The sequence below is a fragment of the Poecile atricapillus genome, chromosome 1 (genome assembly GCF_030490865.1).
Source record: "Poecile atricapillus isolate bPoeAtr1 chromosome 1, bPoeAtr1.hap1, whole genome shotgun sequence".
Lineage (NCBI taxonomy): Eukaryota > Metazoa > Chordata > Aves > Passeriformes > Paridae > Poecile > Poecile atricapillus.
The window spans coordinates 112976484-113003476 of record NC_081249.1 but is presented as its reverse complement, the minus strand read 5'-3'; the positions used below and the strand labels follow the sequence as shown (position 1 = coordinate 113003476).

Below are 26993 nucleotides of genomic sequence, written 5' to 3'. Positions count from 1 at the left end.
TGCGTATTTATGTAACCACTGAAAACACTGGAAAGTTATTTTAGTGATTACTGCAAAATTTCTGCTGCTAATAATTTTGAATGCTTAATATCAAATTCAGTGTAAACTTTATCTCATACTATGATTGCATAGTATTTGTTTTCAGTTAATAGTGCACCCAGTCAAGGAAAAGGTTTCCACAAGTCTTTCCCACTTCCCAGTCCTTCTTCACTGTGTTTTAACTGTTTAGCCTGTTTCTAACCAATTTATACTTGGAAATTACTTATTCAGGCAGCTGTTTTCCCAAGTATTGAAACTTGAATTTTGAAAACTTGAGTTTTATTCCATGATTGAAAGTACAGCTCTTGCTTATTGACTAATTTCTACTCTACCCTTGGAAGATAAAGGTATTTTTAACATATGCAATTATGAGGAGAGTATTTAGTGAAATAGTTTCAATAGTGTCATCATCTTAGTTTATTATTTGCTGCTACTGTGTAAATAATTTTTTTCACTTTAAGGTTCAGATCTTTGTATTTTGACAGCAGTTAATTTCAGTTGCAGTTTTAATCTGGGATAGAGGGAATCCAACTATTTCTAGATATCACGATGTGAAAATGACTTGATAGCAGAATAATTTTTTTTTCCCACTACATGCAACTAAAAACATCCAGTTCACTCAGTGTCTTGCTGAATTGCAGTGCAGTTTTTTATGCTTTCTCTGACCACCCAAATACAGTGGTATTGCTTGTGTCCTTGCACAGTACATAGCCGTTCAGGAATACATTTCTGGTTTGTTGTTTGTTTTTAGTGTAGAATTCCTTTTTTTAATTTCTTTTGGAAATTACATTTTTTGTCTCTGTTACGCTGCTGTTGTCTGTTAAATTGAATGGAGGGCTATTTCCCACTCAGTTCCAAAAGGAGTTGGTTACAGGAGGTTCCTTCCAACCTAAATCATTCTCTGGTTCTATGAATTATGGGGGAGGACTAGGGGGTGTGAGGATGGAGTTCTATTTTTCATTCTATTTTTTCGTTCATTTTTGTGCTAGCAAAAGTGAGACTGCAGATGTGACTGTGTATTTAGGTAGGACAGGCAGCATTAAGAATGTGCCTTGTGAGTGTGTAATTAAAGATCATATTCCCCTATCCTGCTAGGGCTCTGCCTGTGGAGCTGAATAATATAAATATCTCTGTGTCAGTTTATGAAAAGTTTATGAACTTTTCCTATAGAGGTAGTATTGAAACATTCCTGGTAAGTTTTCTGACCTCTTGTTTGGTTTAGGCATCCCATTCTGGATTGTTACTAGTGGTGTCTGCTTCATGTGTGGATTTGTTTTGTAGACTTTCAGATTCCTGGGGAAAAAAAGGATTTAGAATTTGAGCAAGTAAATATAAATGCTAAAAAAAACCAAGACAATTAAAAATACTTATTATTATTTTGTGAAAAGTAAATAAAACATTTTTATGCATCCTGTCTTTGAGATTAACAGTATTTTCAATGCTTCCCAACAGCACAGAGAGTTTGTTGCCACACTGTTTTAGGTGGAAGAAGCAAACTGTACTTTAGAACTTCTAAACTTTGAAGAAGTTCAGAAGAACCAAAAAGTGTCACCTTTATCCTTTGATCCTTTCCTGTAGTTCACGTGTTTTCTGTGAAAACCGTAAAATTCTTTACTCTCTTTTGACAAATGGATGCAGTTTTTCCTGAGAGCTGTGCTGAAGGGAAGGTGGGAAGAAAAGTGAAGAAGTTGAGGGATCCCAAGAGTGCTTTCCAAGGTCAGTTTGGTGTGGAGGAACCATTGGTATTTCAAGCAGTTCATTTCTTGTGTCATCTGCAGCATGGACAACACCAGCAGCAAATGGCTTTGCAAGGGTTTCTTTTTTTATACCTGACTGCAAGCCCAAACTTTTCTTTAGACACTTGAGTATATTCTTGAGTGTTGTTCATGCAGATCTCTATGTTATTGATCATCTCCCCTTGCTCCTCCACCAGAACTGAGATCTGGATAAAGAGTTCTTTCACATCTTTGATCTGGTTCTCCAGATTGATCAGTTCTTTGTGTCTCTGCTCAATCTCTGACAGCTGAGCTTTAGTAATCTTGACTTCAGTAAGCAAATTTTCATTGAAAATCTCCCATTTTCCTTGCTGGAGCATGTCATTGACTTCCTCCTCAGACACCTCTTTCCCAGCTACCTCAAGCTGGCGGAGGATGAAGGTCCTGCACTTGTCCTGCTTGGCGGTGATAGCCTCGTTGTAGGAGAGCATGGCCTGCAGGTAGCGGTGGGACAGGAAGGCGTGCTGGGCTGCCAGGATCCTCACCGTGGCTCGGGCTGGCCCGTGCTCATTTTCAGCTTTCCTCACTGCTTTTGACAGTTCATCCAAACATTTGCGTACGTGTTCTGCTTGAATTTTGATCTCCCTTGCTATGTTAGATTCCTTCTTGAGAACGCTGAATCTTCTCATTGAAGACACGAGGCTTTTTTGTTGTTGGCTGAATTTATTGACTTCTTCCACCAGATTATTAATTTCGTTCTGAAGCTTCTGGATTTCGTGCAAGTGCCTTTCGGTTATGGGCTCTTTTTCATAAATAATGGCCTGCTGTTCAAACTCCTCCTGCTCCTCTTCTTGTACAGTTGCACCATTGTTTTCCCCAGCTATCTGTAGTTCCTTAGCCCTCAATTTGAGCTCTTGCAGACGATCTTTCATGGTTTATGTGGTCAGGATGATTTCCTGCGTTTTTTGTTTGGTGGGTTTTTTTTGTTAGGTTTTTTTCCCCCTCTTGCAACACAGGAAGTTAATTCCAGTATCTTTTTTGTTTGGTTTGTTTCATTGCACTGTAATCAAAATGTAACAATAATCAATGTTAGTAGTTACATGTATATATGAAAAGCAGTTTTAGAGTTTAGAGCTACTTCCCTCTGCACCAAAGTAAAAGTTGCAATGAGTTGGAAGTGGGGAGTTTTCTGAATAAATTGTGATTTGTAGCCCAAGGCCATTTTGTGGTAAATTTGAGCACAGAACTTGGACCAGAGAAGTGTGGAGAGGACTTTTATTTTGGGGAGGAAGAGAGGAGTAACTCCAATTATTTTATCGTTACTCTTTACTTGATGAAAACTAATCAATCTATAAATCTTTCTGGAAATAGAAGTGGGGCTGTTCCATTTTTGGATTCTGAGTAGGAAATACTTGTTTTTGAGATTGAGACAGACCTTGTAAGGAATCAGCGTTATGGCATGAATTTAGATTATTAATTTGGCCACACTCAAAAGCCTTTCTCCATTTTCCTTGCCTGGAGAGTTAGATAGCAACTGAAGCAGTTAGCTACAACAAAACAGAACAACAGGACTCTCATCATTTAGGAACTCTAATAATTTAGCATGAAAATCAATTGATTTTTTATGTTTGAGTTTTTGTGGTGTTGAATCCATATCACTAATGTTGCAGCATGAAGGTTTTCTAAGCATTCTTTGAATTACTGTTACTACTCTTACACTGTCATTTACGTTCTTCATAAAATTGATGCAAATGTACATTGTGAACCACAGTGGGCTAGAATTCAGTGCTGTTTCTTATTTAACAGAAAGCAGATACAGATTTGTTTTATTCTCTAGCTGTTGTGCAAGCTTTACTGGAGAGATAATTAAGAGCAAGATATTTTCTAAAACACGCCCAATGGAAACTAAGTTCAACTATTTTTAATCACAGGGAAGAAGGTATTTTTCTCAAACTCTACGTAAATTATTTCCTTGGACTGTGATCAAGAATGGAAAATTTCAGTAAGAAGCAACATGTTCAGGACTGGAAGATGATGGGATTTTTTACTTAGGGTCTTCTGGTTCAATCAGATGTGTGCCTTTCAAAGGGCTGTTCAAGCATAAAGGTTAAACAGCACAGTGTTATCTCCTGGCTGTTTCAGAGCTTTTAGGGCTGTTCTCTGAAACTGCAGCATTAAATAGATGCAACTCTTATTTAACCCTGATTCTAGAGATTTTATTTTTTCTTAGCAAGCAAATTAGAATTTCTTGATAGTATCCAAAAGATGCATTTTTAGAAGCTGCAAAAGGTCTATACAGTACCCTTTCAATATGCAAATGATGTTCTTTTATTTGAACAGTTCCAAATGATACTGCTGTGGTATCTCTGCTCCCCTATGCATATTTAAAGTCTCTAAATAGATTTTTGTGTAAGTCATGTAGTTGAGCACTGTGGACATGTCTTCACAGACTTAAATCTGGCTTTCTGCAGGAGGATTAGCTGAAGAGCAAAACCTGAAATTCTTCAGAGGTTAGTAATGAGAAAGAATGTTGATATTCTACCCTAGTGTAGATTTTCCTTACTCCTTTTTTACACCATAATATTTGAATTTAGTGTTTGTTGATTCACATCAAGAGAATCCCAAAAGTCTGGCAATCATTAGAAGTTACAGTAATGTGCTGAGACTTGTGATCAGACAAGATTGCAAGTTTTTTATTGGAGAACATTATTCTGGGGTGGGGAAGATGCAAAAATTATAAATTTCATTACAATAATGCCTCTACATTGCTGAACTTTTCCGTGGATGTCCCCATGGCAGAAGTCAGGCAGATAACATTCTTCAGGAATGTTCCAGAGCTGCTTGCTACCAACAGGGAAAGTTCAGCTGGGGGCATGTGAAAGGACCCAGGGCTGCTAAACAGGGCTTCAGAGAAGTGACCTGAAAATCTGTTCTAGTCCAGCCTCACACATCTGTTGACCCATGTTAATTTAGCAGGGCTGGGCAGACCTGGGATTAAGAACAAGTTCTAAGGGCACCATTAATGCTTGTGCTATGAGGTGACAAGAATTTCTTGTGTCTAAGAGAATTGGTGCATTGCTCTTGAAATAACTGTTCCTTGGGGCTGGAGGGAAGAGCCTCACAGAACTGGAAAACAAATCTGCAAATATTGTTAAATATCAAAGGAGTGAGCAGAAAATACTGGAGATTTTTTATTTTTTTTTAAAGATCAGTTTCTCAAAAGACTGGAATGTAAGCAATTGAATCTTAGTTTCATATCTTCTCTGCTGCTGGGCTTGCCTTCAAAGCCTGCTACTGAACAGGCTTGCCAATAATTGTGCTTGATTATACTGGCAATTGGAACACATGCTGGTTTCAAAGAAATGAGGATGTCTCCATGACAGAGATAACCTTGGAAATTGTTGGCTTGGCTTCTTGAGTGCTCCACAACAATCTCTGTTCATTTACTGAGTCCTTGTTTTGTCCTACATGTTTGTATATAGGGGCACATCCTGTTTTTCTTTTCACTGAGATGAAAGCACTTCATTTTCCTTGACGTTTTTGTCAGTAAAAGGAAAACATGCCCATTCTTTATAGTAGAGTAAATGGAATATGTGGACTGAAAGCACTCCAGTGACTTAGTGTGGCCCCTACATTCACTGCCCATTGCAGTTATTATCATGCAAATCCATTGGTGATTACGTTTTTTTCTTCTTGAAGCATCTTTATATATAGCTATAAATACTTGTCAGGTTCAGAAATGCAATTTTCACATCCTTGTCAAATATATTTTAAGGGTATTGCAAGAGTCTTTGCCTTCTGATAACTTGGCTGTGTTGTTCCTCAGGAACAGGGTTGTATGAATCTCTCCATTTAAACAGATGCTATTTGCAACTGGAGAAGTCTTGATAAAGACAATTATCTCAGCACACTGACTAGGGGAATCCTAGTAGCTGGACCACCATTAGAATCTGTCATGATGATAAAGTAAGTCCAAAATTCAAACATAATGAGTTTGACAGAAATGAAATTTTTTATATTATCTTCTCAACTCAAAAAAAAAAAAAAAAGGCAAGTTGAAAGGTCCACTTGCTTAATTGCAAAGCAACCACATAGAATATTCTTCCACCTGTCTGATGAATTTATCAGTAGACCCAGGAAACATGGAGCCTACATCCTAAAATAAGATTTGGGCTACATTAAGTTAAAAGACATAATTGGATGGGTGAAGTAGGAAAATTAATTGTACAGATTAAAATTAATCAAAAATTAAATATTAAAATACAAAATACAAAAAATACAAAAATTAATTTGTTTTTAGTTGTAATTGGGTTTAATAGCTTTTTATTTGGCTTTGCTGGATTGTTTTATTTTTTCCCCAGTCCCCAAATTAACCCCAAAGCCTCTTGTTTATTTTAATTTCTGCTTTTGTTCACTAGATCTTGGTTATTCAGCACCTTGATTAAAATTCCTGACAGTAAAGGCTCTGTTTCTATTTGATCTTTTGATACAATTAGCCACCTTACCTGAGTTTTAACATCCTGCACTCTCTTCCAGAGAAGAGGACTTGCAGGCAATCAAGAAACTGAGTCCTTTCTTTAAGAGCTCTTTGAGATGGATGATCTGTGTTCTGGCTCATGCTACCTTCCTTACCTCTGCTGAAACTTCTGTGTTTTGGTTTGTTAGTCGTTTTTTTTGTTGTTGTTGTTTTGGGAAGGTTTTTTTTGTTCGGTTTTTTTAAATGATTTCACAAAAAATAAGGGTAGGTTTGTTTTCCTGACCCTTAGCTATGAGTCAGTTAAGGGCACTGGGTAGACAATGCTTTCAGGCAACGTGTCCCAAAGGAATTTCATGTTACATGCAATCCTAAGCTTTTTTTTTTTTTTTTTAATTGTTATTTTATTATGAATTTCCAAGCTGCAGTGAAATTATATTACAGCTCTGTCATGTGGTGCCAAGAAACCCACCTAACTTTTTTTCCAAGCACAATGGCAATGAGTAAATCTTGGTGTCATACTCTGGAGCTTGATGACTGCTTAAGTGTCTTAAGTTAGCAACAAAAAATTAGAGACATACACTATTTAAATGAATATAGTTTAAAATCCTTATAGTAGTCTTAGGGGAAAGCTGGTGTTTTGAGTTGAAATTCAGTTTGTGCTCTCTCATGTTCTCACAAGGAAAGAAAGAACTTGTTTGGCGTTGTTCTGGAATCTTGCCCTGTTACACAAAGATGCATCAGAAGTAACTAAAGTAGGATATCTTGCTATAAGTTACATTTATTTTCTCCTTTGTTTAAAAAGTTTCCTTTAACTTAAATACTTTGTAAACAAATGTGCTTAAACCAAGGATTATGAGACACAAGGTGATTGGATGAAAATACCCCCTTAAGCATCTCTGTTGTAAAATAAGTCCTTGGAAAAACATACTTAAAAATAGTTGTAAGTTCAAGTTTCTGTTTGTGGGAAGTGTGGGAGTGGGTCAGCAAGAAAATACCAAAGGCAGAGCTCTTACCCTGCCTAAAAATATGCCACAGATGAGATGACAGTGCAAAAATCAGTAACAGTTTCAGCAAAGGGGATGATCACAACTTCTCTCTGGGCAACCTGTATCAGAGTCTCACCACTCTCACAGTAAAGAATTTCTTCCTTCCTAACATGTGATCTAGATTTTTCTTCTTGCATTTAAAACACTTCAGCCTTGTCCTATCACTTTGTAAAAGCTGCCACAAGACTTCCAGGGAAACCAAAATTACCAGTATGTACAAGAATAGAAATGCTGCGTTTGAAGCAAGGTAGCTTGGGATTTCTCTAATTAGCGTGAAATGGATTGTGGGAGATGGAGAAATGTGGGTATTGGGTAAAACCAAAAAATTCAAATGTAATAGAGCAGACCTGAGTATTCAAAGAATTTGTAAGGTGGGGAAGAATTAGGCTAAAGTTGCTGGAAAAGTGTAGCCAAATCATGCTGCTCTGGAGTGAGTTTTCCAAGAAATATGGAGAGGGGGAAAACGGACTTAAAATACTTTTAGATATTCATGGGCCTTTGACCACAAATCTGTAACACAGTCATGTTGTAGGAGATGTAGCTGTCTTCTGTTGGTGTTTTGCTATTCCTGAAGTATTTGGTTCTAAGATGAACATGCAATGAATCAGTTGCAGATCTGAGCTTGTTCCTTTGGAGTTTTGAAATCTTTGTTATGATTGTGTGGCTGCAGATGCAGACTTGAGGAAAAGCATCTACCAGCATTTCTATGTCTGCAGACATTCCTGCTGATACTTTGGATAATAGGAGGTGAGGAGTTCATGCTTTTGCACTGACATAAATCCCAGTGAGGGTGAAGGGCATTTCACCTCACTGACAAAACAATGATCTCACTCTGCAAGTCGCTTAGTCTGCAGCTAATTCTCTGTAACTGGTAAGAACTTCATGTTTTGATGGTGATTTTTTCACTTGTTTAACCAGAGATTTGCTGTCAGTAGTGCTCTTTGAGAGTCCTCACAAACCTAGAGGCTGCAGAAACCTAGAAAGAAAGTCATGATCTCCTCTGCCCAAAGATCACATCATTAAGGTCCAAATACTGATATATTTTAAATCAGTATTTGAAAATAAAATAGGAGCAAGAGAAAGGGCTGCAGGAGGATACCGTACAGGTGGGATGGTTTCTATTTAATAAGATATATAGTCTGAACTCAGTAGCTTTGTATTGCACTAAGTGGTGTGAGAGATTTGTCTTCCTGACAGTAGAAGTGCAGACTCAGAATTTGTGCTGTGCACCATCCCACCTGCTTTACATTCCCATTTCATCTCTGTCAGACCACAGAGCTGCCCATCACAGCCTTGGAACTCACCTGTAATAAATGTAAGGCAAGATTTTTTAAACAAAACATACAGTCAATTTGACTATACTTAGTTTGCCTAGCATTTGATATATCAAGGTGAAATAGAGTATAAGAAAGCAATTCATTTTTTTTTAATCTTGTCTAAAAATATATTGCTATATCATTTATTGACATTTGTTTTGGAATTACACATCTGGAAGCTGAACATAACTTGCTTTAGGTGAGCTCAGACATTGTTGGCTGCAGCCTGTTTGACCAAGAGGTGGGACTGAACTGATAGCAGAGTGTATCAAGAAACCTTTTCAGTAAATAGGAATATGATTCAGACCTGTGGCGAGAATGAGGCCACTTAACAAAATGAAACAAATTATAACTGCTGATGTTCTTGTGACATGTTCAAAAGCTAATATGAGACTGAAGTTGCCTAGAGATATTGTAAACAGAAGGAGTTTACAATCTTAGTTTTAACTGTTCTCTTATTTGTGACCTGGAGGAACTGTCTTGGGAAAATATTGACTTTCAGAAATGTCTCCTACAGCTCCCTGAAATTGCATGAGAGCAGGGCAATAATCTTGTGGTACTTTATTCACCTTTTTTTAATTATAGTTCACCATACTATTCAAAGTACTGTTTTGCATGAGAATTGAAGGCATGAATTGAAATAAGTCCATTTATTTGAGAAAGAGGCACGTGTCAACCATCAAAATCTACTGATTGGTTTGTCATTGCTGTCAGCAACCCAGAAGGGGGAGGGACTTGAAATGCTGAAGAAAAATGTGCTTAAAGGTTTGTTAACACTTCCATTTGGAAGGCACTCTGCAAAAAAATCACCTGATAGAGCAGGCTCAGAACTTCATCAAGAGTGCCTTCCATGGGCCACTTGAAACTGCTGGTCTGTTCTCCTATTTGTTGAAAGTATGAGGAATTCTGTTTTCCATGACTTCCTCAAAAAGCTCGTGAACTGCCAATAATTGAAGAAGAAGGAACAAGCAAAACAAGTCACTTATTTTTGCCTGCGTGTGGGTCAGGAGTTTGACTTTGATGGATGTTGACATGAGCAAAGCATAAAGAGACAAAATTTTTCATGCTGCATCAGCTGAGGCCTCATTTCTCTGGAATAAAAACATCCTTCTGATGGCTGCCCACAGGATTGCCCAAGAAAAAAGGTTAATGGATGAGAGGAAAAAACTCCAAAGGGAGAAAGGGTAGAGCAGCATTTTTAAATAGAAGATTCACTGTAGAGGGAAGAATATGGCATTGTTCTTTCCCCTTGTTTAGACTGCTCTTAATTTCAAAGCTTCTGTCTGTTTTCCCAGCTAATTCCATCTCTCAAAGCTATGGCTTCTTGAAGTCTCCTTAAAGACTAATTCTTCATCTTAGGTAAACCATTCTCATAAAAATTCATTTTCCTGCAGTTGCTTTCAATCATGGGGGTAATTCTGGTGCTGTAATTTTGACCTCAGGCATCCTTTGCTCTTCATTAATTTTGATGGACACTATGCAGATCTGACCCAAAATGTTGGGGTTGTGATCACTGATTCTGAGTAAATATAACCCCAAAAGTATCATATCTGGGACATTTTTACAGATCTTGTATGGCAAAGTAAACTTTTAATACTGATTTGGTTTCTGTTGGGGTTTTTTTCCCTCTTTGCTCAGTAATGGAGATTGTATAGAAAGGTCAAGGAACTTCTATAGCATTCAGACTTTGTTTTTCTCTGGCAGAAGTGGCTTCTAAAGAGAAATATTGTAGCTGAGCTGTAGATGTCAGTTGTGCCAATGCACACGTAACACTCCCTTTTCACATTGTTTCCTGCGACTCTTAAAGTTCAAAAGCTCTCCAGTTGCTTAGAAAAATCCTACTTGATCTAAAAGCAGTAGGTGCCTACTTTATTTCTCGCATGAGGTACATTTGTTACACTAAGACAATTCAAATATACTTTATGTGAAACTGAAATAAGCCAAGCATGATTTTATAGATGGAAGCTTCTTACTCAGCAAACTTAATATGATAAACTAACAGCCACTCCACTATGCTTTCAAGTATGGTTTGATATATACCTCCTACAGGTTTTTAAACATGAAAAAATTGCTATATATGAAGTTCAACTGACTTGGCAGATTAAAATCAAGGTCTGTCTTTTAAGCTAACTGATGTATTCCCTAAAGAAAGGGTTTTTTTTGTATAAAACTTGCCTCAAGCCCTGGTGGTCCTGTGCAAGAGCAGCAGAGCTGTAAGTCCATATTCACCCACAGAAATACCTAACTCTTTGCAAAGCAGACATACATACATTATTTTTATGTCTTGACACTTACATACATTTCCATTCTAAACCCCACTAGAAAGCCTTTTACTGATATTTGCAAATTTAGAAACATTAAGAGAAGAGTATTTACCTCTGAATCCTGTGATGGTGGCTTTTATCCTTTACACAGGAACTCCTGAGGTTGAGCTTCAGTATAGTCCCAAAAACATTTTTCCAGAATATTCCCTAAGGAACGTGTCTTGGGTAGCATTCCCTGAAGTATTTCCTTCATTCTTCCTGTTTCTAATTCTTATATCGTTGTCCAAGTGTGATCATCCTCAGGAGTGGTAGACTGAAACTGCCTTCTGCCACTGCAGGAGACAGGCAGATTGATTACTTTGTGCCTGGGGAATCTGGTTGTGCCTGTTTGAAAGCCAGCCCTGCTGGGAGGCGGATCCCTCTGGAGTGCCAGCAGCAGGAAGTGCCTTGGAGCAGCTCCCCTTAGAAGCTGCAAGTGGAGCAGTGCCTACCTTGGAAGCACAAGTGTAAGTGCTGGCTTTGCTTTCTTCTGTACCAAAGCATGGAGGGAAAAGGAATTATTGAGGGTAGATGGATCTGTTCATGCGGGGGAAAAAAACCCTCTGCAGAATAATGCATTTTTCTACAGTATCTTAAAAATACTTGAACTCCATTTAGAAGTTTGACCTAAGGTCTGAAGTGGGCAGGGGTGTCCAGCAGTACATGGACCTCAGCAAAACCACTTCAGTTTCTGGGGAGATTAGGCACAGACAGACATTCGGATATGTTGCTTTTCCAGGTACAGCACCTCAGCCACATTTTTGGAATTCAGTCAGTATTGCTGCAGAGAAAGTGGAAGCTAATTGACCAGAAAGACAAATATGACACCTTTCAAGGTGTTTGAGGTTAAAAATCAGCAGGTACTGCAAGCTGTGGAATGTTAGTGTCAAACTGCCACCGAGCTATGCAGTTTACCAGCATTTCATTCTGCTTCAGCTGTGCTTTGTAGGGTGTGCAGAGCAAGAGCAGCAGAAATAGTGCAGTTATTTAATCTTCAGGTGAGAGAGGAATAGGCTGTGGCAACAAACACTGCTCAGAAATATTGCCTTCAATTAGATCTAGATGAATTGACAGCACTGCTGAGGAATGCTTTTTGAGACTAAGAGGCAGCACAGTAGGATTTTCAGACTGTAACAGAATAGGTTATGTGGGGGAGAAAAAAAGTGAAGTTAATTGTTTCCAGTCTTTTAATTACTTCCTTGCATTGCATCTCCGTTTTTCCCTGGTTTAACTTTGGTTTCATAGCTAAATACTGAGAGGACAAGTCTTGTTCTAGCTGGTTGATGAAAAGAAGCAGTGCCAGAGTTTTATAAACATACTGAAAATAACACAGGTTCTATATATGCATTGAGCAGCAGTTTGGGAATCCCTACACTACATCTTACAAAGCACTGTAGAAGTTCTCTCTTTAAGAAGTGGAATTCAGTATCAAGGAAGGGCAGGGAGAACAGCTTTGTGCTCTCTCCAGCTCTGCAGGTCAAGCCAGCAAAGTTTTGATTATCAGTAGGACATAGGGATTTTTATCCTCAAGCTGATGATAAATATGTGAATGGTTTGAATGGTTTGGACCACAAATAGTTAAGAATGGTGAAGATTGAGAGAGACTGGACATTTGAGAAGCTGCTTTTCTATGGTCTCCTTCATAAACAAATTCTTGAAAAGGAAGATGAAAGATTAGATAATGAATCATAGCTCATGAGGGTAATGGTGACAAAGAATGTGGGGGTTTGGGCTATAGATGCAACACAGCTTTTTTTTTAATGTTTTTGATGTAGAAAATTCTCTTGAGAGTAAAATAATTAAGAATTGAAGCTTTCATACTGGGATTCTGGAGAATATGGAAGAATAAGGTCTTAGATCAAATTAAGGTGCTGACAAGTTCTGGTAACTATGGAGTGAATTCTTACCACTGTTCCTTCCCAGCAAGGAATTAACATAAATTCAAAGTACAAGCTTTGCCCTAAGTTCCCTAAAAGCCATTTAAGTTAATGATAATGACTTGAGATTTCAGGAGGAAGGACTATGATGTCTGGTTCCAAAACCTTCTGCCATTTGTCTTCTTATCCAGAAAATTGAGTCAGAGTTCTTATGTCATTGAAATGTTGCTAAATTTCAGAGGAGCACTGTTTGAGTGGAATTTCTTTATTAGAGAGAAGCAAGTACAAATTTCCTATATTCTAATGCTGTGCAGCACTTAGCTTGTATTATTGATGTTGTAGAAAGTGCAAAATAAGGTTGGATTGTATTTTTAGACTCGTAAATGAATGTCTGTCTTGTAGAGTCCTGTTTTCTATCATATATAAGTGGCAAGACAGTGATCATCTTACAGAATACTTACTTTGTGAGCTATGTGGGTTTTTTTGGTTTTTTTTCCTTCCTCAATTTAATAAAATAGGTTTTTAGAGCCATTCATGCAGGTCCCTCCCTCTACACTTCAAGTTTTACTCAGGAAGAGCAAGTTCAAAACATTTTTTGGCATCAGAGAGAAATGCTGGGTTGCAGGCAGTGAGATGATCCTGAAGCACTTCTACACTGGGAAATGCTCATGGTTTGGGAAGTTGCAAAACTGTGAACTTTCATCCAGAGGCTCTAACAGATTTTCCTGTGCTGCTTTAGATGTAAAGCAGGATGGTCTATTATGTCCATTTTCTTAACTGTAAATATGATTGCTTTCTCTAGAATTAATATTAAATTATTACTGAGCACCTTAGTGATTATCTAACATTAGTATCTGATGAAAATGGTGCCTAGACTAACATGCTTATTAAGTAGAAGAAATAATTAAAGCTGAAACAAGGAATTTTATCTTTTCTTTCTCAGTCTTCCCCTTCTTCAGCTTTTGGAGATGTGAGAGTCTCTCTTGTGGCAGGATGCTGAGTGTTTCTTTTGATCTTCCCTCTAGGCTGGCAAATAAGCAGGACAGAGAAGGAGCTCTGTCAGAAGCAGATATAATCGAGTCGTTATCTCTGGAAAGGCTGGTTAATGAACACAAGTGTCTCTGTCAAATTGTAAGTAGATTTTAAGATGCTGTATTTTCTCATATCTGTGTAAAGCTTCCATTAAGGTAGGAAATTGTGCTATATGGCATAAAACTGAAATTTAGATGTAGTATTCACTGTCCTGTTATGAAAAAAGCCTAGCAGGAAGTCATTGTGGGGGGAGCCAAAATCAGAAATCTTTATGAAACCTACTTAATATTGGTCGATATTTCAAATAATATATCCAAATTAGTAGTTCCTGAAGTTTTTCTTTAAGCCTTTGTTTTAATCAACCAGTGTCTTAGGTAGGCCTTTACTTCCACAATCTTTTTCTAATGGCATTAAAAACATTTTGAAAGATAATAAATGTTATGCTGTTATTAACCAAAATAAGGCATTTTTGCAAAACCATTTCAGCTTTGGATTTTAAAATTTAAAAATAATTTTAATTCATTAGGGAGATTTGCAAAATTTATTGAGCACTACATTTTGCTATTATTTACTATAATAGCTGAGTTAGAGCAGGGCACAGCTCTGTTTATTATGTCATGATTATCTGAGTGCTTTCCTTCAGTTAGTGCACTTTGCACTATGCACATATAGCAATCATAAAAATTAAAACTGCAAGTTCATCCTTGTTTTATTTTTGAGGAACTTCGGTGCCAAAAATATTTTCTTGAAAAATTTTCAGTAAAAAAAGACCTGAAAGATACTAGTTTATTCCAGTACATCTGAATTGCCTAATTTCTGACCTGTGAGCAGTAAAATGCTCTTTTTCTTTATTTCTATTTTATGTGTGATTAGTAATGATACCAGATCACACACTCTTAGGACTCTTCCATACTCTAATGGACACCTTCTTTACCAGGCTCTTTAAGATAAACATGGTCCCAAATTCCTTCAGTAGGATGACTCCTGGGGTCAATTTAAACAGAGACATTGTGAAACAAGATAAAAAGTTAGGCAAGGACCAAAAAACCTTTTGTTTCTTCTTATTCTTTTAGTTAATTTTCCACTAGATCTTTAAAGTTCCCCACACAGTATTACAACAAATGGGAGGAATAATTTGTCTTGCTGTTGGACAGTGTCAGTGAGAATGACCTTCCTCTTTTTCTTATTTAATATGTCTGTGTGTTCCATATTTCTAAATTTTTATAATTTGTAACCAAACTGCAGTAACAATAATCTTGATGCAAACTGAGAAGAGCATTGTCCCTTGTGCTGGCCAGTGTTTGATCTTTGTTTTCTCAAAGAAACAAGTTGTATCCATCTTCCGTACATCTCCTTCCTGAGTAGGTCCTACTAGAGGTTTTTGCAGGGTTCCATAGTGAAAAGGACTGGTCAGAATTATTTTTTTTCTGTCACAAATTACACATTCCATATCTGACTGTGGTGCCATTTAAATGCTTGTCAGATGGAGAGAGCACTGAGAGTTTTTCAGATGTTGGCATTAGAGAATTGGTCTCTTTTCATAAACACAAATCCTGAACATGATCAGCATGAAATATCATCTGTACATGTCATACACATAGCTGGATCTATTCAATTGTTACTCAGAGAATGTTTTAAGAGACACACACAGTGCTCCAAAGCATTCTGGAAAAGAGTTCCCAGGAGATCTTGACAGAATATCTTCTCCATGTTTCAAGCCTGGATCAAGCCCCATCTCTTTTGTCCCAGTTAAAGCTTGTCATCCTGAACTGAAAAATTAAGAGGAAATTATTCTTTTCCTATTTGCAGTTTCACCTTATGTTTTTGAAAGCTATTATTCTATTTCCCTGAAGTGTTTTAATCTCAAGAGAAGCACTCTTGGCCCTTCAATGTTTTCTTACCAGATGTGTTTTCAGAACTATTTCAGAACTATTTTCTCGATGAGGTTTGCCTGTCTCTTCCACAGCTTTGCCTAGATCATGTTTCTCTCACTTACTGCTGACAGTATAATGACAAAAAGTTTTACTCCAGGCAAGGTGCAGTGCCTGTTCTGGTACAAAAAATTGAATTGGTTTGACAGCTTTTCTGACAAATTCACAGGAGATTTTATTTGTTCCCGAGGTGCTTATGAACATGTTGAATTTTTTTTCATGAACTGAAGCAAAGCTGATTCTCTTTCATCTCATATTTTTCCATTTTGATTGATAAATCTAGCATGGACTATTTATAACCCATATTTATCAGTGTTTTACAAGCTTCACAGTAAACAGTAATTGTTCAGCTAATTTCTTGTTTCCAGCCAAGGAATGTAGTCTGAACCACAAATATTTTTTCCCTCCTTCTCCACATATTTACAGGAACCTTGCTCAGCAGTCATGGGCTGTGGAAAAAAAATTGATAAATCAATAAAAAAGGGGTTATTTTGGCTCCTCCATATCATAGCAAAGGATTTTGATGCCTTACATGAGCGCATCCAGAGAGACACAACAGAGCAAAAAGCACTTGAGGAGCAGAAGAAACTGGAACGAGCTGAGCGAGTCAGGAGGATACGGGAGCAGAGGTATTTTGCCTGTGATTCCTGCTCCATCCCTCCCTCCCTTCTCTAAGATATTTGGTTCATTCTGGGCATAGTTCTTATAGGAACCAGGCTATCCTGGATTTAAAGCTTACAAGCCAAGAATCTGTCTTGAAGCTTTTGCCTTTTCATCCCCTTTATTTGATTTGCTGGAACTGTACTGTGAATGAGAATTGAAAGGTAATTGTGGAATAAATTTGGCCTTACTAATACAACTTCACAGAAGGCTGGCCTAAAAAATAATTCCTGTAATTTAATCTGAAGTTACCTTCTAAAATAAAGTATTAGATTAGATTCTGTAACCTATATGTGAATTACCAAAGACTAGATATGAAAATTTATTTAATACTATGCTTAATAAACTTCAGGATATCCAACAGGTGAGTCATGAAGGAACTAAAGATGATGCACTGAGGGGAAGCAGGATAAGTGGTTACTCCCCTTCAGAGGTTTTTCTGGTCTTTAGCAGCCTGTTGTGGTGCCTATGAAACACTGATGTTAATCATTTTACTGGGGCATTCTTAAAATATTTGCTGAGCACCATTGTCCTCTGCCTTATATAGGCAGAGAATTTTGAGTCTCAGTTACTGTGTGAAGTATCTGGGAAGTGTCTTGGACTATATTCTGGCTGTTTTGGTTTAAATAAGCATGTAAATTAGTAAAGTACATTTTAAACAGCTGGAACTTGGCATGGTCTTCATATGTTTCACAAATTTCTAAAAAAAATGGTTTTCTCCTGATCCGCCACATGTCTCTACACACACAAAACCTCATGACCATGTTGGATTGTGTTGAGTTTATGCCACACTAAGAGGTGTATTGGGGAGGGTTGACATTGTTCTCTATAAAATTTATGGTTTCTTCATAATTCTTTACTCTTTCTCCCTCTTTGCCCTCCCCTTGCCCCAAAAAACCACCCTCAAAACCAAACACCAAAACCACTGAAACAACATAAACCCACCAACAATGCCAAAGGGAAAAAGAAGGAGGAAATGCACCTGAGGAGGAAGACCCTGAGCCTGGGAAACATGGAAACCCCTTCCAGCCTATATCTGCTGTAATCTCTGAGGTAGGATAGTATGTGGAAATCTGGATCTGTTTAGCACTACCGCTAACAGATGTCTGAGAGGCAGTGAGAAAAATGGTCATTTGAAAGAGTTGTTCTAAGTCTGGCTGCACAGCACTTTTTTTAACTCTTATTTTAATCTTGACAGTCTTGTATTCTGTGCATTGAATCAATGTTTTTGTGATAAGAAAACCTCTGTTATTGATTGGCTAACAAAACTTTTGTAGACACAGTATAAATATAAACAAATGACTGAAAACATTTCATAATTAAACTCGTGGTATTCAGAAGTGGAAAATATTCAAGGTCTATTAGTTTCTTCTAAAGTGTTTTAGTGATGTGGTGAGTCATTTCAAACATTCCTGACTTCTTCAGTTTTTCAGATTTGTAAGCGTAACCTCTTAGTTGAAAATAGACTCTTGAGAATTTTTATTAATTTTGAAATATGAAAATCACATTCATATATTAAAGTTCCCTCAACCTACATTTCTGAGTTCATATTTTTTTATTCAGTTGCCTGGAGATAACACAATCTAAAGAAACATGTGAACTTTTCCAGCAAGTAATTCAAACATTTGCTTTTCTCCAAGACAAAAGCACCCATATCCACAGCACATGTCAAGGCAGCTACATGCACAATAATCCATTGAGAAATAACATCAAAAGTAAGAAAATAAAGGTGCAGCTGTGAATATTGCAGAAAATTGTGAAGCAGCCTGTCATTGTGGTTGTATGCCACAATAGGTATTTATCCCCAAACTGGGATAGCATTTTCTGAAGACTTAGGCTCTGTGCATCTGTATTTTTTTAAAGTAACTCATTCAAAAAAAAAATTGAGGGGAAACAAAGTAGAAGATAGTTTTGGGGTTTTTTTAATAGAACCAATAGTAAAACAAGAGAACAGTCTAAAGACCCTTCTGTTTTGTGATTCCCCCTCCCTTCCTCTGGGTAGGATATTGGAAATTTAATTTCTTCATCTATTTGAAAATAAATTCTATGCTAAATGTAGGATATTCAAGGAATATTTTAATTTTTTAATAACCTTCCTGTCTTACTAGCCAGTTTACAGCATTAGAAGTCATTAAAAAAAAATCTTGTCCATTTTGTTAGAATGAAAAACAGCTGGAAAAGGAAAAGAAGAGGCAAAAGTTGGAGACTGAAAAGGCTACAATTGTCTTGAATTCTCAAGCAGAGCAGGACCACATATCAAGTAGCAGTAGCCAAAACACAAATGACAGCAGGTTGGAAAGGTGCAACTCTACAACTGCCCAGCTTTTGCAGCATGCAGAAGAGAGTGACCAACAAGCCTCAGAATGCCTTGACTCAGGTAAAACTGCTGCCTTTTAAATAATTTCATGTGATTTTTCACATGCTTCTTCCTTCTGTCCATATTGCCATTATACCACATACCAGTGACATCTATTGGAAAAAGAAAAATGCAGGAATAGGTTATATAAGTTGAATTTCTTCATGGAAACGTAGAGTTTGCATATATTTTATGCCCACAGTTTATTTTCTTATAGCAAAATATTGTGTGACCTGTATTTGCCAATATTTTAGGCCCACAGTTTATTTCCTATAGCAAACTGTTGTGTGATTTACATTTCCCATAATTTTATGTCTAAGTTTGGACTGAAAACTCTGATGTATCTCCCCAACAATTGTATTAGAATCTGATGTAGGATATTACCTGAATATAACTGTAGGATATGTAATGTTTTATTTCTGTTGGATGTAGATAACAGTAAGAAAAAAAGTAAAAAACCAAAATTAAAAAGGGGCCACAGAGTAGAACCTGTTAATGCAGAGGACTCTCTTCCCAAGAATCCTACACCACCACCAGCTCTTCCACCAGGTAAGTATAAAAACAATAGTTGATGTCTCAATTTGTGGTTGGTAATCCTTTGAAAGTCTCACTTGTGAATGATGAAACTTGACTGGTCTTCATACAGAGAGAAGCTACTAAACCTTTCTCTCTAGAAAATCTTTGATGCAGTTTCCCACTTCATGATATGAACTTCCAGCATTATTGACTTAGCCTATTCCATGGGAGAAAACATAATTTTCCCAAAAAAAAAGCCAGAAACTTGATTACTCACTGAAGTGATTAAAAATATCAATATTTTTAAGGTGGATCAGTTTCTTTATGAAGTATTTCATCATTTTTCACCATGGATGCAGTGTAATGCATAGCTTGGCATTTCTAAATGCTTTGATTTCTCCCAAGGAGATGTGGTGTCTGTACAGCTCAGAATAATCCAGTGCAGTCGTGGAATGCTCTGACAGTTTTTGTTTTCCTTTAGTTGGATGGGGAACTCCCAAACTTAATAGACTTCGAAAACTTGAGCCTCTTGGTGAAACACATCATCCTGGTAACTGAAAGTATTCGGGGTTTTGTACCTTTTAAACCATTCTCCATTGTCCATTCACTTCTGTGTTCACTTCATTCTTCATCTGTTTTTCATTTCTGAATTCCATGTTTCATTGACCATAAGCTTTTTCTTTTGCTTAGTAGAAAGCATCTTTTTGATTTTTTCAAGTCTGATTTTTTAATTAGGAAAAACATTGAGTTCTCTCCAATTCCCTCATAAACTTTAAAGTAGCATGGGGTGTCAGAAGTTGTTAATGATCTGAAGTTATTTTCACCTAAAAATTACAAAGTGACACACTGCAAAGAGTAATGGGGACAGTTACTTGAAGAGTCCAAATACATACTGCATTTAAAATGAAAATTTTTAACTGGAAATATCATAGAGTCTTGATTTCTTGCTTCAGTAATGACTATTTTCTATTTTTGGAAGATTGTGGAAGACTGTTTTTTCATATGTTGGTATTACATTTTTTCCTGAATTTGAGATTATAGCTTCTTCATTTTTATTACATTTTTATTTTTCAAATTTTAAAAAGTGAATTTGGAGACATCTGGAACACAAGAACAAGGAGCTTTTCTGCCAGAGAACCAAAAGATGCCTGAAGGGGAAATAAGATTTCTAAACCCAAAATATTTATTTCTCACAGGAATGAAATTCATCTGCTTAAAATGTGATTTGTAATTTTAACTGTAAACCCATCTTGCTCTTTTTTTTAAAGGCAAGTAGAGAGAAGTCGACAAGAAAGGAAAGCCAGAAGAAGAGGTAGGGAGGGGAAGAAAAGGAACTCAATTTTTATCTGTGCCTAAGGGAAGTGTTGCATTCTGTAGGAAGAGCATGGGTGGGACAAAGAGGAAAAAACTGCTTAAGCTAAGTGTTAATTTGTAAAATAAGTATAATTATTAAATAATTTTGGAAGTTAACAATGGCAAATACATTGGTAGGGAAATTTCTTGACCAGAGGTGTAAGAGCAAACTTTAAGTACTCAGAATTTACAGCTGAATTCAAGGCATTGCCTACTCTTTGGGAGACTTATTCTTTTTTTCAGGAATTTTCAACCACTCACAAGATTCACACTTATAAATCCTAGCAAGGAAACAGCTATTAGGAAAGGACTATTTATAAATTTAAAAAGTCCTTTGCCCAGCACTGTCAAACCTTTAGTTAGGTCCTGATTTCCAAAAACATCATTTATTTATTTATTTTGCTTAAAACAGCTGCGGGGCTTTAACTCTGTCAGTTTGAGAACCATAGAGTCAGGGAATTATTGAGATTGGAAGGGACCCTTAAGATCACTGAGTTCCCCTGTTAATCCAGCACTGCTAAGTCCATCTTGCACTGATTTAATTTCCCATCTGGCCTTGCCCATTTTCTCTCACACAACAGTATTTCTCAATGAATTTTTACCTATTTTGCATACTGAGAACCTGTTCCTGACTGGAAACTCAGAGTTTCCCTAAGACCAGTGGAGCCTAACTTGGATTCTTTTTTTACCATAACGCCTAAATTGCATCTTTCTGAAAATCAACTTCTTTTTGGTTGTCACTTCAGCAGAGAAATGAATCACTGTTGATTTTTGTTTTCCTTCCCCCAGCTCTGTCCAAAATTCAAAGGTGGGTTTAAAAGTTTTTTCAGACATTCAAACTTTGTAATTACACTTTTTGATTACTTATATACACTAAAGGCTGTAATTTTTCCAGTCATGCTAATAATTTTGGCACAACACAAGGTGATGAGTGCCTGTTTATTATCAGTGGAGGATGCATTTGTAATAATATTAAACCTCTTTCATTATAGGAGGTAAAATTCTCTGCCAGTCCTAAAGTGTTCTGCCAGTCCTTAAAAAATGGGTGAATAAAACCATCCACTGGACAGATTTTCACTGACCTTAGAATTATTTGTTACAGTTTTCTTGCTGCTGTATTTAGTGCTATTGAAATCAAAATATTTATGACAATAATATAAAAGTGTTCTCATTTTGCTGATTAAATGTAAGGATAATTAAAACCTTGATCCTACAAATAGGTCCACATATGCTTAAAGTAGTGCAGTCCAGTTTGTTAGCTCAGGAATGCAATTTTAAGAGAAGTTACTGCATCTGTAGAACAAGTGGGATATATCCTTTGAAAATTATGATTTATTAAAGCTGAATTTTGTGTTGGCAGGCCATCAAGGCTTTGTTGGGGAAGAGGTGGTCTGTATTTAAAAAAAAAAGAGATTTGAATGCTTCAAAAAGCTGCTTTAATTTTTTCTTGATTTCTACCTCTTTCTTCTTACCATCTTCCATATTATTTTGCTTGTGAAGTGCTTTGCATGTTCCAGTCTGCATGGGTTTTTTATTTTATATCCATTACAAACGTTTGCAAACACTTGTCACTCTCTCCTGATGTACTTATTAACTTTGTGTTGTACAGTTTTACCACTTTAAATTCCTTTATTGACAAAAGGAAATGTTGTAGTTTTATCTAAAAATTCTGAAATAGTTATTTTAGAAAGTTATTTTAGCTTCCAAGACAAATGCCATGCATAAACAGTCCCAAAATTTTTGATTCTGCAGTTTTACTGTCATTTAAAACTATATTGCAGTGCAGCCTTGACTACAGCAATATACAAATTTCAGTGCTTCATTTTTTCGGTTATTTGTGCACTTTGGATTTCTCCTTTCCTATTTTCAGGGATGTTTACAAGATCCCCTTTGGGCTTGATCTTGCAAATGCTGATGCACGTATAACAAAATGTAATTAAACCTTCGTTTGGCCAATCCATCTCTAGACATTCATTAGCCCTAGGTTTGAAAGTTTGCTTGTAGGAATTAGCTCTAAACTCATGGAATACCTGGCTTTCATTAAGGAAACAAGAATTTAGTGAACATTCTTTGAGCCAGGAAGGTAGTAGGTGACAGACTGATGTGTTTTTCTGCTCTGGGATTTCTTCCACAGATTTCTATGGAAAGCCTCTGCCCCCACTGACTCTACGCCAGAGACCCAACAGTGATACCCATGATGTCATTGCTTAAATGGAGCACAAAGAGAATTTTAAAAAACATAATTTAAAAATCCTATCATTTTTTTTACCCTTGAAGGAAATTTTTTTAAATGACATTTTATCAGCATGGGACAGCTCAACATGGAGTTCATCCTGTTGTACTTAGGTGGTCAGACTTTATCATTTACTTTTCACATCACCAGCTCTTCAGGATTTATTTGGTTTACTTGTGAAAAGACATGGCTATAAACCTGAAGAAAAATACCTTCAAGATCCTACAATACTGGATTGTACATTCCCACCGAGACCTTTCTTCAGGTGCTGTGCAGGTGTTGGCATTTTTTCAGGGAATAAATGATTCTAAAGCATTTTGTAAGATTCCTGTATGATAGGGTGAATGTAGAAAGGTTAAACAAATATTGAATATATTTTTCTACCTTTTTATAAAATGAGTTGAAAGTTTGTGTGGAATGGTGTATCTACAAACTAATAAAGTAGGTAATATAGGTAAATGTACCTGTATTATCAATAAAATGATACCTAGGGAGCATTAGAAAGCTGATAGTCAAGTGCATAAAAATAAAATGTGTTTGACTCTTATATTTATCTTACAGTACCAATAACTTTTCTTAGGTATTACATTACATATTTCATATTTCTGGCAATCTAAAGCAGAGGGTAAGATAAAAAAATTAAAATAAATGTGTTTTATAAAAAATAATGCTGTTTGAACTGTCTGGAAGTTTTCTTATCCGTTGTTTTCTTTGTTTTGTTAACTGAGTTTGACATAGGTAATAAATTCAGTGAAAAAAAATAGTCAAATACTGTATTGTCTACTACAACAAACAAGAAAATTGCACATAGTGGGAAATTTGCACTAATTAAATCATCATTTTTGATGGGAAACTGAATCAACCAGTATGCAGATGACCTCCCACAGGTTTTAATCTCAATAATACTAAAATACCATCTTGCATACTAAAGAAACGCCAGGTTTTTAAGGATTGTTATAACACTTCCGTATAATGTGTTGGAAGTCACATACAAGTGATACCTAAACAAGAAGATTTACAATTTGCTATATTCCTGTTTAATGTTTTTACTGTTACGTTGGAGACAACCAGTGGTGTATTTGTAAAGGTTCATTGTTCTGCCATTTAATGACAGAATGAAGTGCCCATTCAGGGGGTTTTTTGGAGAAGCAGTGTTTGATAATTTTATATTATGCTCTGTTGTCAATAATGTGGTTTTACCAAAGGAGTTTTGATGTTGGAACAATGTGGTGTGTTACATGTTCAGCACTTTTTTGGTATTGGAAATCTTTGCCATACGCCCTTTGCAGCAAGGAGTTGCACAAACATCTGCCATACTAAAATGAAATTGTTAAGATTTTAAAAGAGTAAGGTGGAATCAGTCTTAAGGGTACTAAGTTTGGTGGAGAGGTTTATTCCTCTATGTTTGCTAGTTTAGAGAGAGGAGGAAACAATTTCTATGTGACTACCAGCATGAGAATACTTTTGTTGTATTCTAATACTGTAACACGATTCAGTTGGATTATTCTCAGGATTTGGTCATTTTCCCTTCAGACAACACAATACTAAATGGAGGGGAGGTTGCACAAAAATTTTATATGTGCAATCTCAACTTTACTAACACTAGCTCTGTTACCACTTAAGTTTTTGGCTTAAAGGCTCTACTTTTTCAGGCTTACTTTTTTACAGCTTCAATTTATAGGAATGTATTACCCTTTTGTTTTCTCTCTTTCCTAAAATAAAGTCATGGAAGTCTTTATTAAAAATTAAGCTAAATACTGCTGTGGTAACAAAATTTGAGAAACTAATATGTTGATGTTTATATATGAACTGTGTGTTGTGTGTGTGGACACATGTATCATTTTTGATTTTTGCTTTTAAAATAAATTTTACCAGTATGTGACCAAAGTACTCAAAAATGTTTGATAAGTTTTTGTTTTATTAATATGCTTTGTAATTATTTACTGTGGTGGGGTTTTTTTCAGCTATTTATACTGCTATGACTTTTTATTTGCTCAAGATGACATTTATATATAGAATAAAACTAATGCAAAACATCAACATGTTGCCTGTATTACCATAAATTTTCAATTTTTGCGGGGTAAGTCTAGACATAAAATATTTAAGGGCTACAAGTCTCACATTTCTACAATGTATGAAATAGATACCTTATAGACAGAATCTTTGCACATTTTTGCAGGAGAAATGCGATCAAATTTAGAATGCACTGATAGATTGGCAATAAGTTTGGTGTATATGTATATCTATAAAGAGGTTTGATAGTGCACTTAACGTTTGAGAGATAAAAGTTGTGCAGCTGTAAACAGAGCACAAATTGGACTTTGTCAGACTTTTTCTCATCCATAGCATCACTTTCAAATCATCATTTTTCTCATCATAGCATCACATCATCCGTGCATGCAGCTAAGAGTATTTAAATACAGGAGTGGGAAGAACACAGGAATTCATTATTTAAGCAGAACATTTTGCATTATTTATGTGTAACATCTTAAATACATTTTAGACAAAATATTTTAAAGGTAAGTTAAAAGTATATTCTGAGAATGAATAGTAATGTTCATTAACTGAATTATTGTGAGACTCAGTGCTTCAAAATACATTGTTCAGGTAGCAACCCTTTTAGTTACATCCTAGAATTCACAGAAAGACCTTACTCATAGATTTAAAGGTTTTAAAATCATTACAAATATACATATTTGGTGTCCATTAGGTCTCTGATATGAGATTGGAAAGAATTGACGGACCGTAACAAAGTAAACAATGTAGAATTTTTTTCCGCTTTAAATAAGATTCAAGCAGTATTCTTTTCAGTAATATATTCCAGTATTTTAGAGGAAAGTTTACTACTCAGGTTAACTTCAGGAAAAGTTAACTTCAGGATGCTACCCAATAACTTTGCCATCACGTTAGCTTTGTGGCACCTGGGATTCATTAAATTTGAAATAGTTTACTGTTTTGAATAGAACATACCCACCAGTATTTCAGTAGATGTATTTGTAAATGGAATAAGTAATGGAGCCTGTTGTAAATGTAATTTGAGATAAGTTTATCTGCAGTAGGACATGAGAGAGATACAAGATGCATTTTTGCTGTTTGCAGTTTGGCCGTGATGGTGGCGGTGCTGATGAACTGGAGTCCTTGCTTTGCTTTGGTGCAAATCTGGTTTCAGACACAATAACACCGATGGCACCATTTATCATACAGTGGAATATAGCCATAGATTTAGGGGAAGGTGTCTCATTCAGCAAAACTTTGTTTTATTAGTACAGTAAAATTCAATTCTTGTGCATATTTTCTGGTATGGTATGGGCCCTGGCAGAATTACAACCGCAGAGAACTACTATTTATACCAGTTTTGTTCTGTTGGTAAAATTCACTTAGCAAAATACCTTTCAGGTTTCCTTCATGTTTGAGGTCTCTGTTTTGCCTCCAGGCCCTTTGTCATAACCCTGATAGAAGCATTTTAAATAAGCTTTCAAGCCTGATGCTAATCTGCATGATGTGAGCAAAAACGCTTAGTCTTCATTAGCTGGCGCCTGAAACTCAAATATTTATCCACATGATAGCACTCCTGCCATTACCTTTGCACTGCTTTCCAGTCTGGGTTTCAGAGGCTGGGTTCAGCCTGCAGAAGCTTTAATTAAAACTACTCTTAAACAATTTTGCTGCTTGTTCTTAGCTGGAGCTGACCAATGGGCAAGAAAGGGAGGGTGTGGGGGGTTTATTTTGCTGGGACACTGAGTGCAGCAGGCGATGTCCAACAGAGTGGGATGCCCCTCCTTGGAGGAGCAGTTTGCAAGTCTCGAGTTTTGTCCAGATGAAGGGATCACAAGAGAGCAGCCTCAGACTTTACTGCTGCTGAACTGGGGTACAGTAGTCCTCCTGATTCCTATCCCCAGAGTGTTTTATCTGAAAGTGTGTGTGAGCGATTTCTGTGAACAGTTCTCAAGCCTCCAGCAGTTGTTCATGGCAGTAGCAGCGGGTTAAGCTGGAGCTGATCTCCGGTCTGCTTCAGATGAGCTGAGTAGCACTCCAAAGCCTGGGCCAGACAGGGATAAAGGTCTGGTGAGAAGGCACAAGCAGAGGCTTGATGGTGCGGGGATGTGGATGCCATCAGACCCTCCAGCAGGCGCTGGGAT

At 36.6% G+C, this 26993-nt stretch overlaps 2 protein-coding genes across 9 annotated transcripts in view; one reads left to right on the top strand and one right to left on the bottom strand.

Moving 5' to 3' along the window:
- The window catches only part of ARL13B (ADP ribosylation factor like GTPase 13B), a 33551-nt gene extending 8668 nt beyond the window's left edge, over nt 1-24883 (top strand). For 2 of the 7 annotated variants that reach the window (XM_058833074.1, XM_058833081.1), the window contains exons 5-11: nt 13799-13904; nt 16163-16365; nt 17356-17449; nt 18557-18773; nt 19185-19301; nt 19750-19818; nt 22756-24883. In XM_058833074.1, the coding sequence (XP_058689057.1) occupies nt 13799-13904; nt 16163-16365; nt 17356-17449; nt 18557-18773; nt 19185-19301; nt 19750-19818; nt 22756-22832 (883 nt within the window). In that variant the 3' untranslated portion in view covers nt 22833-24883. Of the gene's footprint in view, nt 1-13798; nt 13905-16162; nt 16366-17355; nt 17450-18556; nt 18774-19184; nt 19302-19749; nt 19829-20536; nt 20581-22755 lie in introns of all 7 variants that reach the window. The other 5 variants (XM_058833109.1, XM_058833117.1, XM_058833091.1 and 2 more) reach the window with 4 other exon arrangements.
- On the bottom strand, nt 978-11351 carry STX19 (syntaxin 19). Of its 2 annotated transcripts, XR_009276972.1 has the most exons (3): nt 10970-11351; nt 1592-2814; nt 978-1332 (listed from the first exon to the last, which is right to left on the bottom strand). XR_009276972.1 is itself a non-coding variant. In XM_058833130.1 (2 exons), the coding sequence occupies exon 2, from the start codon at nt 2684-2686 to the stop codon at nt 1808-1810; it is 879 nt and encodes a 292-aa protein (XP_058689113.1). In that variant the 5' UTR covers nt 2687-2814; nt 10970-11351; the 3' UTR covers nt 1339-1807. The 2 variants fall into 2 exon arrangements, 1 of the variants encoding a protein (XP_058689113.1); XM_058833130.1 differs by lacking the exon at nt 978-1332 and having other exon boundaries at nt 1339-2814.
- Nucleotides 24884-26993: the final 2110 nt, after the last annotated feature.